Genomic DNA, 15,560 nt, shown 5'->3' with positions numbered 1-15,560 from the left:
AAGCATAAAATTAATTGGAATTGAGGGAAAAATGATATTCTGTTGCCAGAAAGTATGGACTGACTTAGGGGTTACATGGGTTTCGTGGATTAAAAAAAATCGATTTTTTGTTTTTTAGCTTATTAATTTCTACAATATCTCAAGAAAATTATCCTACATTTTCAAGTCAATCCGAATAATAGTTTCGGAGATACAGCCTAAGTGCTATTGTTACTCAATACATTAATCGCTTTTTTCTCGGAACCGTCTTTTCAAAGTCGGTTGTAAAATTTTCTCGAAAACTACTCAACCAATCTTGATGAAATTTTGCACAGGTGTTCGAGATACAATTTACTCGGGCTTGAACGAAGGATTTTATTTTATTTTTTCAATTACAACTATTTAAAAAAAAAAACAAAATGTCGAGGAAATATGACCGAAATCTTATTTTTTTTTGGAAAAAATGTCTGCTAAAATACCAAATTTTATATTTTTGCCTTTCCTTCGTTCAAGCACGAGTTTATGGTCTTACCTAAAACACTTATTTTTATACTCTCGCAACCTGTTGCACAGAGTATCATAGTTTTGTTCACATAACGGTTGTTTGTGTCACCAAGAAATATAAGAGTTAGATATGGGGTTATATATACATAAATGATCAGGATGACGAGTAGATTTGAAATCCGGATGTCTGTCCGTCCGTCTGTCCGTCTGTCCGTCTGTCCGTGCAAGCGATAACTTGAGTAAAAATTAAGATATCTTAATGAAACTTGGAACACATGTTCCTTGGCACCCTGAGGAGGTTGCTTTCGAAAATGGGCAAAATCGGTCCACTGCCACGCCCACAAAATGGAGGAAACCGAAAACCTATACAGTGTCATAACTAAGTCATAAATAAAGTTATGAAAATGATATTTGGAACATAGGATCCCATTAGGGAGGGGCACATTTGGATGTAATTTTTTTGGAAAAGTGGGCGTGACCCCGCCCTCAAATAAGTTTTTTGTATATAACTCGCAAACCAATAAAGCTATATAAGCCAAACTTTCTGCATCGTTTTTTTTAGCCATTTCCTTATACAGTCCGAAAATGAAAGAAATCGGATAATAACCACGCCCACCTCCCATACAAAGGTTAGGTTGAAAATTACTAAAAGTGGGTTAACTCCCTAAAGAAAAATGTCAGAAACACCAAATTTTACATAAGAAATGGCAGAAGAAAGCTGCACTGAGATTTTTTTACAAAATGGAAAATGGGCGTGGCGTCGCCCACTTATGGGTCAAAAACCATATCTCAAGAACTATTCGACCGATTTCAATGAAATTCGGTATATAACACTTTCTTGACACCCTGATGACACGGGTGGAATATGGGCGAAATCGGTTCACAACTACGTCTACTTCCCATATAACCCAATTTTGAATTCCATCTGATTCGTTCACTTTATAATGTATTCATAAGGTACCAATGAAGCTAGCGGAATAAAACTTTACACAAATACTGTATTTGAGCTGTGACATCACTTGTGGAAAAATTGTCAAAATCGGACCATGACTTTTCAAGGCCCCTGATATCAAGCATGAAGAACTCAGTGCCTAAGGTTAATTATTCACCGAAAATATAGGTAAATCCCTCAGATATTTTAATGTAATTCATTCCCTCTGAATTTTTTTCTTATAACAGTTTCTCTCTGTACCTGAAATGGTAAAAATCGGGTCATAATTTCCCCCAGATCCTATATACCTAATTATAAGTAATATTAAATTAAGTGATCGTATAGTCTTCGATACATTGTATCTTGGTGGTGAAAACGAGTGAAATCGGCTTAGGAATTACCTCAGACCCCATATACTATTTATAATGGTTTTCGTTATTCTATTGAACTTTATGCTGAATATATGGGTCGAATTGTGTTGTCTTTATAAAATTACATCAATAAATTGCGAGAGTATAAAATGTTCGGTTACACCCGAACTTAGCCCTTCCTTACTTGTTCTTTTTTCATTTTGGATGATCCTGTCAGGAGTTATGCGGACACACCATTTTTCCGAGGGGTCACCGGAAATGACGTCACAATGGCGGAGTTTTATTTTTATATTTTTTGAAAATATCTGAACTTATTCTTTAAATACGTATCTATAAGACAGAAAAAAGTTTGAAATAAAAAAAATAATTTTTTACATAGTAAAGTATAAATTTTTTACGCGACAAAACCCATGTAACCCCTTAATCCATTTGCATCCCGGGTCTATGGTTTGATTTTATTAATTTTTGTCGAAATTTTTTTTTTCCATACGGTCACGGTGTTTCTGGGAAAAGAAATTACATACAAATGTGGTTACTGAATTACTATTTATTTCCATAAAAAAAATTATAGGCGTGGCATTTGTCCAAGTATGTCTATTTAGGAGTTCAAGATATCTTACATTTTTCAAAAATTAACATTTACAATATCTGATGGGCAAACAGCGGTTTCAAATCTTTTCATTATCCTGAGCATTTTGAGTTTTGCAAACAAAAGCATTATACTCTATCCACAAAGTGTTGCGCTGTTATAAAAATATGCGTTATCTTTAATATATTAATCTAATCTTTAATGCATTAACCTATTACTAAAGTAATTAATTATCGATGCTTAATTATTTTACACTTTGAACTCAATACTTTTAAGGCTTGTCTAAAAAAATATAATAAATCCTTACATAATTTATTTATATTTTACATATTTATTCCATATGGCACAATTAGGTATGCGCGGGTATACAACGCGCTGAGTATGCATTTCAATGTGGTGTCGAGGGTGAGTGATAAGATTCGTCGCTTCTATTTGCTTTATACGATTTTTTATTTACAGTTTAGTTGTTTAAGCGGTGCTTGGAAGTCAGGCTTGTACGCGTGTTTAGCAAGTGTTTCAAAAAATTATCAAATATTTATTTTTTTGATTTGTTTTGTATTTTATTGAAATGCTGCTAGTAATAAACAATTATTGAGTTCATCATCATGTGTCGAAACTTGTTTGAAATGCGCTCAAAGCGCCTGTTTGTGAAATTTGTTGTGCTGTTCAGTGCGTTTGTGGGAATAATTGAGTGTAATTTAACGGTAAATTAAGAAATAAGTGAATTTGTTAAAAAATTAAATTAGTTACTTAGTTAGCTTATTTAGTTTTAGTAAACATGTTTATAGTGTTTTTTAATATAGAAACTCTTAGCTGATAAGCACCACGCGTGATACCCTACAAAGTGAGCTCAAGTCTTCGCTGCTTCTGTATTTTTCTAATCTGCTTTGGTTCTATTTTTCTTTGCTTTTTTACCGTTCATATTATTGTTGTTTTTCTAAAAAACATAATAATTGTGTTTTTCCATTGCTTTTTATTAATCATTATATTCGGTCTGAAATAAAGAATGCAGAATCAGCTGTTGTGAATAGAAGTTGAGACACATATAAATCGAAAAAATATTTGGATTTTTGAAAATAAAATTTAACAATTTTATATGAAATTTTATGAAACAAAATTTTTTCTTTAAATGTATATTTGTATGACAAATGTGCAAGCTGTGTGTTTTGATTAAACCCCACCTTAAACTGTCTTGAAAATTGTGGTAATGTGGGAAATATGATCGAGAAACCACAAACAATGTAAAAGTTTCCTATGAAATCAATATTCATTACAAACAGATTTATTAGACAGATTACATGCATTACTTTCCTATCAACTAACCTTATGACGAATGCAAACTTATTTGCATTAAGTTATATCCATTACGCTGTGAGATATCAGTTTTAAAGTAAGGTGATTAGAATACTGACCGACTTAAATCGTTACATTTTAGATTAGAGACTAATGAATTTAGAAAGTATGAATCAATGAAACCCATTTCTGATAACTACTAAGGTCATTTAATTAACCTATTTATTATATATAGTATATGGGGGCTGATGTAATTACTGAACCCATTTCACTAATTTTCACCACTAGGATACACCATATACAAGACTATATGCTAACTTAATTTCGCTAAGATATCTCACATATTAACCGATTATAAGATATAAGGCCCACCGGAACATTGAATAATCTATAATTAGGTATATGAGCTAGGGGCAATTACCACCCGAGCTCACCCATTTTTGGCACTGAGTCATATTATTAGAAGAAAAATAGTTCCTCTATCTTACATTCAAATATCTGAGAGATTTGCCGATATTTTCGGTAAAAATTTATCCTTTGCAAATGAGATCTTGATCTTTAATATCTGGAGCGTTGAAAACGTATAGTCCGATTTCGACAATTTCTAAATTAGCGATGCCACACCTTAAATTCAGTATTTGTCTAAAGTTTAATTCTGAATCATTCATTCGTTTTTTTACAAGGGGAACGCATCAGATGGAATTAAAATATAATAATATATTGGAAGTAGACATGATTGTTAACCGATTTCCATTTTTCATCGGTAACTTCAAGTTGACTTTCATTTATTTCATTGAAATCGGTCAAGTAGTTCCTGAGACATGGTTTTTGACCCAGAAGTGGCCGACGACATGATCATTTAAAAATTTTTTTTTTAATTTGATGCATCTTATTTTCACCATTCCTTCTTTAAAATTCAGTAAATCGGCCAATTTTTGCTAGTAATTTAGCGCACTTGTAGTAGTTTTCAACATAACCTTTGTATGGGAGGTGTGTGTGGTTATTATTCCGATTTCACCAATTTTCATGGTGTACCATCGGATGCTAAAGAGAAGTGTGTCCTGCAAGTTTGGTTAATATAGCTTATTTAGTTTCGAGATATATAAAAAAATCATATTTTGGTGCGGGGCTACGTAATATTCGCTACTAAAGTGCGTAAGATAATAACCTTATCTCCATTACGGTCTGAGATATGTTGAGATCTGAGTTACATGTTTAGATATACTGGAAGTTTTGATAGGTTATTTCTCAACTATCAATATTATATCTACATATATGGTAAAAGCTCGTCATATATGCTTAAAAATCCGATTATTAAGTGATGAATAGCCTTCTTTGAGTGGCGATTATCTCGAATCCGTTTCACTCGTACTCACTCGTACTGTATATGCAATCCTATTTCTATTAAGTTTTCTATTTTAAACTCAAAATTATCTAATTCAAAGAGTCATTATACGGAAAGTAGGACATTTTATATTTATTTTCAGACTGACTAACAAATGTCCCAAGCATTAATCGATAAGCATAATAAAGAAGTTGTCTGGCTGTTCAGCATCACTTGGATGCTGTGACGCGTAACATGTTAATCGTGAGCGCCTGATAGTGATAAGCTGGACACTTCTTCTGGTCCATAAAATATGTGTGTTTATAAAGGGGGATTCATTTCGAGGTTCCCTACTTTTTTAAAGAAAAAACACAGAAAATTCAAATTTAATATAGAATGTTTATTATTATCCAAAAGCACATTTTGGCATTTATTTTTTAAAGATTATCTCATTCAAATGCTGGCCGCGGCCACGTCTCAGATGGTCTATCCATTGAATCTAATTTTAATTTTAACCGTTCGAGCATTCACTTCAAGGCCTGTATCGAAGCGGGATTTTCCGTATAGAATTTAGGCTTTACATATTCCCACAGGAAATAGTCTAACGGTGTGATATCACGCGATCTTTGTGGCCAATCGAAATGACCAAACCATGAAATTATATGCTCACCGAAGTGTTCTCTCAATAAATCCATTGATTGGTCCGATGTGTGGGAAGTGGCGCCGTCTTCTTGAAACCAAATGTCATCGAGATCATGAGCTTTCAGGCTTTAAATAGTCAATTATCATGGCGCGAAAACGGACGCCATTGTCGGTTACGTTCTCACCGGCATAATTTTTGAAAAACTATGGACCAATGATTACACCGGCCCACAAACTACACTCAACTGTTATTTTTTCTGGATGGAAGGATCTGTAAAAAAATTCTATTGAAAAAAGTACCTCTACTTGGATCACCCTTTATATTATACATGCGGCAGACTTTAGTACGGTGAATATCTGATCTTCGCAGGCACATTCAGTTCTGCATCATAACACATCGATATTTTGAAATCGATTTGAGATAGATTGGCTGAAAGTAGAACGACATGATATCAAAGTCAGGGAAGGTGGGATCTCGGCTATAACATAGAGATTCAAAGAAAATTGGACTCGGACCACTGATCTATCGATCTAATTTTTTGTTGTTTCTACTCTGTTATCATACCTTTACGGCATAAATGGGTTCCTTCACCCGTGCTTGGATGCTCGGTCTTGGTGGGATAATATTTTCTCGTGAATTCTAAATAAGTACTACTATTAAACATCTAGAATTTGATAGCAGAACTACAATATTAATCCAGAGTTCATAGACCGTTTCATCGAAACAAGTTAAAGATTGTCTATTATTAATATTGATTGTATGTTTCTTAATTTCATTCACAGCCCCGCAATATAGCCTTACACGACTATCCATTGCAAGAACACACAGTACAAACTAGCGATGGTTATCTTCTCAGCATCTATCGTATACCAGCAGTGGCGAGAGCACAAAAGAACGGAGTCGTATTACTGCAGCATGGTTTCACACTCTCCTCCGACGTTTGGCTGCTGCGCGGCCCCAAAGAAGACCTGCCTTACTTATTAGCCGACGCAGGCTATGACGTCTGGCTGGGCAATCATCGTGGCAATGAATATGGTCTCAAACATAGCAATTTCGATCCCACTTTGGATAGAGCACACTTTTGGAATTTCACCTGGCACGAGATGGGCTACTATGATCTGCCGAATATAATGGATTACATACTTGAGGAAACAGGTGAAAAGTCTTTGCACTATGTGGGTTATTCACAGGGTGGTTTGGTAGCGTTGGTTCTCTTGATGACACGCCCCGAATATGCCGGAAAGTTTAAGTCCATGCAATTTACTGCACCTACTGTATATATGAAGAATCTCAATGCACCGGTGCCTGCGTCATGGATTGGTAAGCTACGAGAATATTTGTCACGCCTACATGATTGGTGGGGCTATGGTGAAACGCTACAATTTGCGCGTTGGAATTTGCATAAACGCATCTGTAAGGTGGCTTGTGCTGATGGCTCTTGGTTCAGACCAATATTCACGAAAGTATATAGTATGCTCGGTGGACCGGTAGATGCGAATGAGAATTATGAGGTGAGCGGATTTGTATAAATTTTATATATTTGTAATGTACCTAAGTATATATGCCTTTCATAACTTCCAGCACATCTTAACGGATATTTGCGGTAGTGTACCGGTGGGCGCGTCTAGCAAACAACTCCTGCATTATATGCAACTATACGCCACTGGCGATTTCATGCAATTCGACTATGGTAGCGCAGATCGTAATGTACGGCAATACGGTCAAGTGGCGCCACCCAGTTACAATGTGAGCACCATCCAAAATTGCATCTCCATCTATTACAGCGAAACTGATAAACTGTGCGGTCCAGAAGATGTGCGTCAACTCGGTAGAGACCTACAATGTGCAGAGTTGCATCGTTTGCCTTACCCAGCATGGAATCATGGCGATTTTGTTTGGTCGCGCTATGCGCGTCTCGCTTTACATGAACCCATCATAGCGAAAATGAACGCTTGGCAGGATGGCGTAAAAAGTTTAGGCTAACGGGTTTGTCTAAAATTTGTAAATAATCCTAAATTTTCTCTTATTGAGAAGTTGGCTAGTGTAAATTTTAATAATTTATTTGTTCTCAAAATTATTGTGCATTTAATAAAGTTTTATTTATAATGTCGATTTTGAAAAAATTATTTGAATTTGACCTATGTTTCCTCATACACCCTTTATGTACATACCCTTTTATGTTGTCCAAGGCCTTGCATAAATTTAAGGTTTCTTTTTCTATCAATTATTGAGGAATTGTACAAACATCCAGGGTATTGAAGCTCGATATGATTGTACCGAGGCCACCATATTTTACTAACTTATATTTGTCGTTTATGAGAATAATGTGGGATTTAAAAAACAGATAAACCCGGATCCATTATCCATATCCATCATTTAGACTTCGAGACTGGTAGACTATCTACCAAAATGTTAGTTCTACCTTAAAGATATCAACTCTATAATTTTCACTGTTTACAAAGTTCTTGGTCTGAATCATCGGATACTTAACAAGGCTTCATACAGCTTTTTTCCTTTAGGGCAAATCGTACAAAACCGCTCCGTTCTTTATTTTTTTATTTGAAGAATATAGAATGGAATCTCATTTATACTGAAATTTTATTTAGTTTAGAATTGAGAGATCTTCTTAGCTTCAATCTTGTGATTGGAAGTTTTCTCGTTGAGACTAATTTTCTCATTGTGGTACCACATTTTCTTTGCTTTGCTAAAATTTTTAATTCAATAGAGTCGACGAACTTTATTTCGATCTCATGACAGCACATTACTCAATAGTTTGTGAAAGAGGTTTCTTCTTCCTGACTTTTTTTTTGGCGAGCTACAATATTCATAAGCAAGTTCTTTCTCTGTTCAAAAAATTCCGGTGTTGCACCACCTTAATGAACTGGGTCTGTGCACTTGGAACGTTGAAGGTGACGAAGAGGTTAAAATATGTTTCTCGAAGACCTTAACGAGCTAGACCGATGCAAGTTACTCAGTCAGTTACTAGATATATAGGAATCGCAGTTACTATTATATAGTGATAGTATCTATAGATCCACTATATAGTAGATATAGATCTTAACCTAACCGAAATAAGTAAAAAATCTTGTAATTGCCAAAGATTGATTTAATCGATTTAATCGACCAGTGCTTGACCCTAGAGACATCTATTGGAAAACAGCGGAAGCGAAGTTGTAGACCTAATCTTTTTAAGGTATGTTTCAAATTGGGATCATGTGTGAAATTTGTGGTTTGTCCACAAAGGCGCAATTTAGCTGAAGAGACATCGATTGGCAGCATATAAACCAGGTCTACATACTGCTGGAGCTTAAAATCTGCAGTAATTCCCCTTATGTATATTTGTAAAGGGAGAGTAACTTTAAACTCTTAGAAAGTCAAGTCAGTTACCACGCATATTCTTAAATTCAAAAAGCTTCCTATCAGGCGCCAAAAATCGTTCAGACAATGTTTAAGAACGTTTCTAAAGTTGGATCTTCGTAACAGAACCAACTGACAATTCGGCAGCATTTCTCAAAATTATTTGGAGAATGTTTTGGATGTAAATGAACCTAGGTTATAAATTCGATTTATCACCTTGAAAAGGAATGACTAGTATGGCATAGCAAAGATACGTATTTAAACAGTATTTAGGGAAATTTTTATTTACAAATTACGAAAACTCAGCCGTTGGAGCCACATCTCCCATGATGTGTCCAAAAAGAGGTTCTTGTCGTGGATATCATAACTCATGATTGGTTCATTCCAAATCAATAAACCAAAAAAATGTCGATAGTATATGGATAAATCTAGTTAATGAACGAAGAAAAAATTGAAATCTGAATTTTTGACAGTATTTAAATCAAAAACTCACTTTTTTGATAAAATTTTCGACATACATATATTGACCTGAAAAAAATATTTGTTATAAATATAAAAAGAAATCCTGCTAGTGCTAGAAATGTTATTTTAAAAATGTGTGCAAAATTCGAAAAAAAACGCTTCATAACTTTTCGAGATGTCGTGTCCACCGACTAGAAAATTTGAGTTTTGAGATTAACGCGTTTAAAGTTTTACATTCAAATTGACGTGGCCTGATGGGCGGAACTTCCAGGGTCTATGACTTAGAATTTTACTCGGATCAATTTGATATTTTTGGATAATATTTTCAACATAAAATGTATAATAAGTCAAAAAAATGCATTTAAAATTTTGAAATCCATCTAACCATAGAACGACCCTTATTGGACTCTTGATGTTTATTTATCGAAAACAGTGAATGATGTCTTAGGTATTGTTGATTCTATGGCTCGAAGGAAAAAAGTGAGTTTAAGTTATATTTTGATAGACGAACTATGACAGACGTTTCGATTTTGATTGCAATGAGAGAAGATTTAAGAACAACGATCGCTCCCGTTGACCTTCAAAGTATACAATTTTGAGGATGAAACATCATTTTGAAGTAACGAGAATTATTGAATTTTTGATTTGGAATATATTTTAACAATCATATTCGAGTTCTATTTTTTGATGTCTTAGGTGTAATTAAAGACATGATATCATTATTTAATTCCACTATTTGACTTAAATTCATTTCAATTTCCGTCGAAAGCTTTTCTGGTTCTTTACTCGTTTAAGCATTTGTATATACTATATATTACTACTTCAGTGTGTATGCATCATCTGTGCACCAAATTTTTCGAACTTTTTACGCGTACCGTTAGTTTTGGAAAGTTCAAGTTCACAGCATGCATACAATGACAGAAACGACGTTGAAAATAAATTCGAGGACTAAACTGACAGCGTAAAGCGAAAAACTAAAATAGCAAAAAGTGTACAAAAACAAACAAAAAAAAGCAAAATAAAACTATTGAAAAAAGTCACTAGTTAAATAAAATATGTACAAATATTTGCGGATAGTACTGAATAACAGAATACAAACAAAAAGTTAACAAGTCTGCGAAAGTAGTTCATTGTCAGCGCCATAAACTAGTATTGTTGAAAATTTGTTCGTGGCTATTTTCTTTGTTTTTCTGTTTGCTTGGAAAAATATCGTGGTTTCGGATACCATGCTGAGGGTTGAGAGTAGAAATGCTGTTGTATGTTATATATATATACAGACATTTATATTTGCTTACTCCGCTGCAATATTAGTACTTTAATCCTTGATTAATTGCACTACGCGTATTGCAAATTGTTGGCTTCAATTAACAGAAGATTTAAGATAGCGTTTAAATTACAGAAATTGCAACTAATTAAACAACCCAATCATTTGGAAGAAATTTCATTTGTCTACAGTATGTATTTGACTCATTACTTTCAGTTGGTTTTGGAGAAATACTTTATGGAAGTGACTTATTAAATTCGTGACATCGAACTGAGTAATACTGTAAATACTATCACTATTACTGAATTCTCTCTGGATCTCGGATGTCTTGAATTTACCTCCATCCCAAATAGAGTTTCTTAATTCAGAATTATTAATCGAATTTCTTCCCAAAAGGTATTAAAATAAAAATCAGAATATTGTTGGCGATTAGCTTTATAATAGCATTTCGACTCTAGCGCCATCTTCCAGGTCATATTATTGATTTCAGCTCCGCATATGTGGCACAAATTTTGCAAATTTAGTCAAGTGGATAATATTTGTAGCCCTCTGAAACCTTTTTATGTTAAAGTAAGGTTACAAACTGAAGATTAATAGGATTTAAACACTCAAACAATTTCTGAAATCTTCGAAAATATTTAAAATAGAAAATCATATTTTACTGGTTTAGAAGCTTGATCACTTATTGAAGCCTATTTTTTATAAGAGAATATAAAATCCTAAAAGAAAATCTCGAAGTGCAAACAAGATCTGAATTTTCATTACAGTCTATTAAAAAGTATCGCTAAATCCAATGTGTGTTATAAAACAAGAAAAAACGTTAACTTCGGCTGTACCGAAGCTAATATACCCTTCACAGGTGCATTTCTTTTAGTAATTATGTGTTTAAGCAAATCTAAAGACGTAAGAAAAAGTAAGTAAAAAAAAAGAAATCATTTTACTAATTCTTTTTAGCCGGGTTGTTTGCTAGAAACATTAAGGTTATATAGTTAACCGATCTGAACAATTTCTTCGGAGATTATATTATTACCTTAAGCAGTAATCCATGTCAAATTTCGTGAAGATACCACGTCAAATGCGAAAATTTTCCATACAAGCCATTGATTCTGATCGTTCGGTTTGTATGGCAGTTATATGCTATAGTGAACCAATCTGAACAATTTTTTCGGAGATTAAATTATTTCTATGAACAATAACTCACACCTAATTTCGTGAAGATATATAGTAAAATGCGGAAGTTTTCCATACAAGCCATTGATTCCGATCGTTCAGTTTGTATGGCAGCTATATGATATAGAGGTCCGATATCGGCAGTTCCGACAAATGAGCAGCTTCTTGAAGAAAAAATACCATATGCAAAATTTCAAAACGATATCTTAAAAACTGAAGGACTAGTTCGTATATATAGAGACAGACAGACAGACGGATATGGCTAAATCGACTCAGTTCAACATACTGATCATTTATATATATACTTTATAGGGCCTCCGACGCTTCCTTCTGGGTGTTACAAACTTCGTGACAAACTTAATATACCCTGTTCAGGGTATAAAAAAATATAAAAAGACTGATAGTGGATAGCCGTGACTCTATCTATGATTCCAACTGTTTGTCAAGTCGAACTTGTAGTTGTTGCTGAATTATATGATATATTGTCAGTTCTCAGTTCTTATTACTGTTTCAATACATTTTCTACTTAAAACCGTGGTATATTCTTGCATCGAGTTCAGCATAACCCTCATGATTAACCGTATAGTGAAAACAAGTAAGGAAAGGTTAGATTCAGGTGCCACCGAACATTTTACATTTTCGCAATTTATTGATATAGTTTTATTAAGATCATCATTTCAACCACATATTCGGCATAAAGTCTGTAGTATTTTTATATAGTATATGAGGGCTGAGGTAATTCTTGAACCGATTTTACTCATTTTCACCCCTAACCTACTTTTTAAATTTTTCCACAAGTTATACCTCAGCTCAAGTACAGTATTTCCGAAAAGTTTTATTCGTGCGTGGTTGTGAACCGATTTTGTCCACTTTTCATCCGTGTCATGATGGTCTCAACAAAATATTATGTAGTTGTTGAGAAGAGATTTATAATGGTGTTTTTTCGACAAGTGAAATATTTTTTCATATTTTTTTAATAAATGATTTCCAGTGAGTGACCGTTTTTTGCAGAAATTAGGGATGCAATAAATTGTATTTCGATGTAAGTGTGTTCATTATGAAATGACAAATAAAACTGAGTATAGAGACTTGACTTTTACTACGTTTATGCTTCATTTCTACTCGGTTATATTCTACATGGGTAAACTCTATAAGCATAAACGGCAAATACTCTACTCGAGGTAAATTCTGAATTGAATTAAATAGAGGGCTGCCATGTATTATAAATTTTGATAGAATTTTTGGTAAATCATTAAATTTTTAGCGAATACGGGAACTCTGTATATGCAATTTGTCAAAACAATATACACCGCTGCTGCGTCCAAAAACAGATATACATATGTCCGTATTTTCCAGATATAAGGGGTGTGCGGCATAAATCGGTTGAGAAGTATTCGGGCAGAAATGCACGAGCAAAACCGACCACTGACCGACCAAAAAAAAACCGGGTTTTCTACCCACTCGTCGAAGTTTTTGCAAAAACCGGTTTTCGCTACACCATCCGACTACCCACAGGGCCACGGGTGGGCCACAAAAAAACCGGTGCTAAAAAGTAACCAATAACTGCTTACTGTAGTACTACACAGTACCAGGCATTTGCCGCAAAAATTCGGTAGTAAGTGGGGTAGGGGTTTTTAGCGAAAAATTGGCAATACGGGAACCCTGTATATGCAATTTGTCAAAACAATATTAACCGGCACAAAAAATCAGCTGATTTGACGTTCAACTTAACTCTAAATCCGTTTATACATCCGAGTTAACTCGTCTACATACGGCAAGAAAATGTGTATATTCTATCCGAGTAGATTATTTAACTCGTGGTGAAAAAGTGTTTATGCATGTGGGATGAACTTACCTGTGTATAATATAACCGAGTAGAAATGAAGCATAACGTAGTATTTGTTTGGCTGTAAAATTAGGTTACAAATGTTAATTCGGGCATGAGAGGGTTAATATTAATCGTTATTAAAATTTATGTCTAAAAAACATTTCTGTAATCTATTTTTTTCACTTTACATAGACCTTTTCATTCAGAGATGTACTCGAGAATAATAAATCATTAACGAAAGTCGAATATTTAATATTCTTTTCGTTGATAAACAAAAAAAAAATAAAATATACTTAAGTAAAGGATGGGTCATCTGTCATGTCTTTATATAAACATTTAATAACGTTGGTGTTACTAAACACTTGCTATTGATTTGACAAGATTTTAAAGCTCCAGTTCTAACCAAGAAACATTAAAAGGAAGTTATTGACTGTATTGATTTCACTAAAATGGGAACTCCATGTCACACTGCGAAACAAAATATTAAGGGTCTTGGTAGCTGGTTGGACACTAGATTTACTCCCCTGACTTCTTTTTGTGTTTTTATTTGATACACCAAAAGCTTAGTCCAACAGATCTATCGAAATTATATTTAGTAATTATGAAGAATCCCGTAAATTAAAAAAAAAACAAGAATAATTCCTATTTTAAAATTGTACTATATATAATATTGCCATCGAATCCGATCTTTAAATTAGCAGAATTTGGGCGGAGCTAGCATTTTTTTTAGTACAGATAGATATTAGTCTTAACTCAAATAAGAAGTGATAAAAATTTCAAAATCCTATGTATCATGGTTCATTAGTTACAGGATGTTGCTTATAGGCACTTAAATTATTATAAATAAATAAACTAAGCACTTTTCTCATGAAATTTTTGTTTTTAATAACTCTCTAATCTTTACTTATTTATATAGTTCACTTTGTTTTAAAATAAAACATTTATTTTTATGTTTTTGAACACTTTTTGTATAACCACTTTTGTATAACTTTTTTTGCGAAACGATTTTTTACAATTTCACTCTGTTGGGAACGCCTACTGACTGAAAACGTGCACAGCTCATATCAGAAAAAGTAACTGTAGGCATGCACAACACATAGGTCTACATAATTGAAAAAACCTCTGGTCAAAAATATTTAAATAACAAGATTTAGATGACGGTAAGTACAATGTTGCGTATAGGCAACATTGGGCATGAAAGGGTTAAAAAAAAAAATAAACAATGAAATAAAAAGGTGCATAAATACATTTTACAGTTTTTGACATAAGTCAAACTCATCATAAATAACTACCGTTAATTCATTTATCACATTTTCGATGGCGACCCACAAGAAGGTGTTTGATAAGGATACTCTAAAAACATTAATCATTCAATGATTTGCTAGAAAAATAAACCACACCAAACCGTTGTATTTTTTTTGGATTAATTGACATCTCTTGAATCTCTTCGGATTGTACTTCATCCCAAATGCGGCAATTTTGCTTGTTTACATACCCATTGAGCCAGAATTGGGTCTCATTGCTGAACAGAACTTGGCTCGAAAACGTCGGATCTTCTTGGAACTTTTCAAGAGCCTATAGAGCGAAGCGATGTCGCTTGGGAAGGTCGGGCGGCTTCTTGCACAAACTGTATTTTATACGCTTTCAATTTAAGATCTCGACGTAAAATGCGCCAAGTCGTTTTATAAGACCGAGTTGCTGCGAACGGCGACTCGGACTATCCACGGTCTTCGTGTACATTCTCAGCTATGTCTGCTATATTTTCTTCACTGTATGCTGGAAGTGGTCTATTCGTTCGAATATGTATTATCCAATAATGAATGCTGTGTCTCAAAATGAGTGAGG

The 15,560-nt window shown here is 33.9% G+C and overlaps 1 protein-coding gene across 2 annotated transcripts; it reads left to right on the top strand.

Moving 5' to 3' along the window:
* Positions 1 to 2,593: 2,593 nt before the first annotated feature.
* Positions 2,594 to 7,744, top strand: LOC105218229 (lipase 3). Of its 2 annotated transcripts, none has more exons than XM_011193670.3 (3): positions 2,594 to 2,779; positions 6,417 to 7,145; positions 7,216 to 7,744. In XM_011193670.3, exons 1-3 carry the CDS (start codon positions 2,756 to 2,758, stop codon positions 7,615 to 7,617), a joined length of 1,155 nt encoding a protein of 384 aa, XP_011191972.1. In that variant the 5' UTR covers positions 2,594 to 2,755; the 3' UTR covers positions 7,618 to 7,744. The 2 variants fall into 2 exon arrangements, with proteins under 2 accessions (XP_011191972.1, XP_011191971.1); XM_011193669.3 differs by lacking the exon at positions 2,594 to 2,779 and adding an exon at positions 2,818 to 3,078.
* Positions 7,745 to 15,560: the final 7,816 nt, after the last annotated feature.

Source organism: Zeugodacus cucurbitae, chromosome 3 (genome assembly GCF_028554725.1).
Source record: "Zeugodacus cucurbitae isolate PBARC_wt_2022May chromosome 3, idZeuCucr1.2, whole genome shotgun sequence".
NCBI lineage: Eukaryota > Metazoa > Arthropoda > Insecta > Diptera > Tephritidae > Zeugodacus > Zeugodacus cucurbitae.
This window is presented reverse-complemented; position numbering and strand designations above follow the sequence as displayed.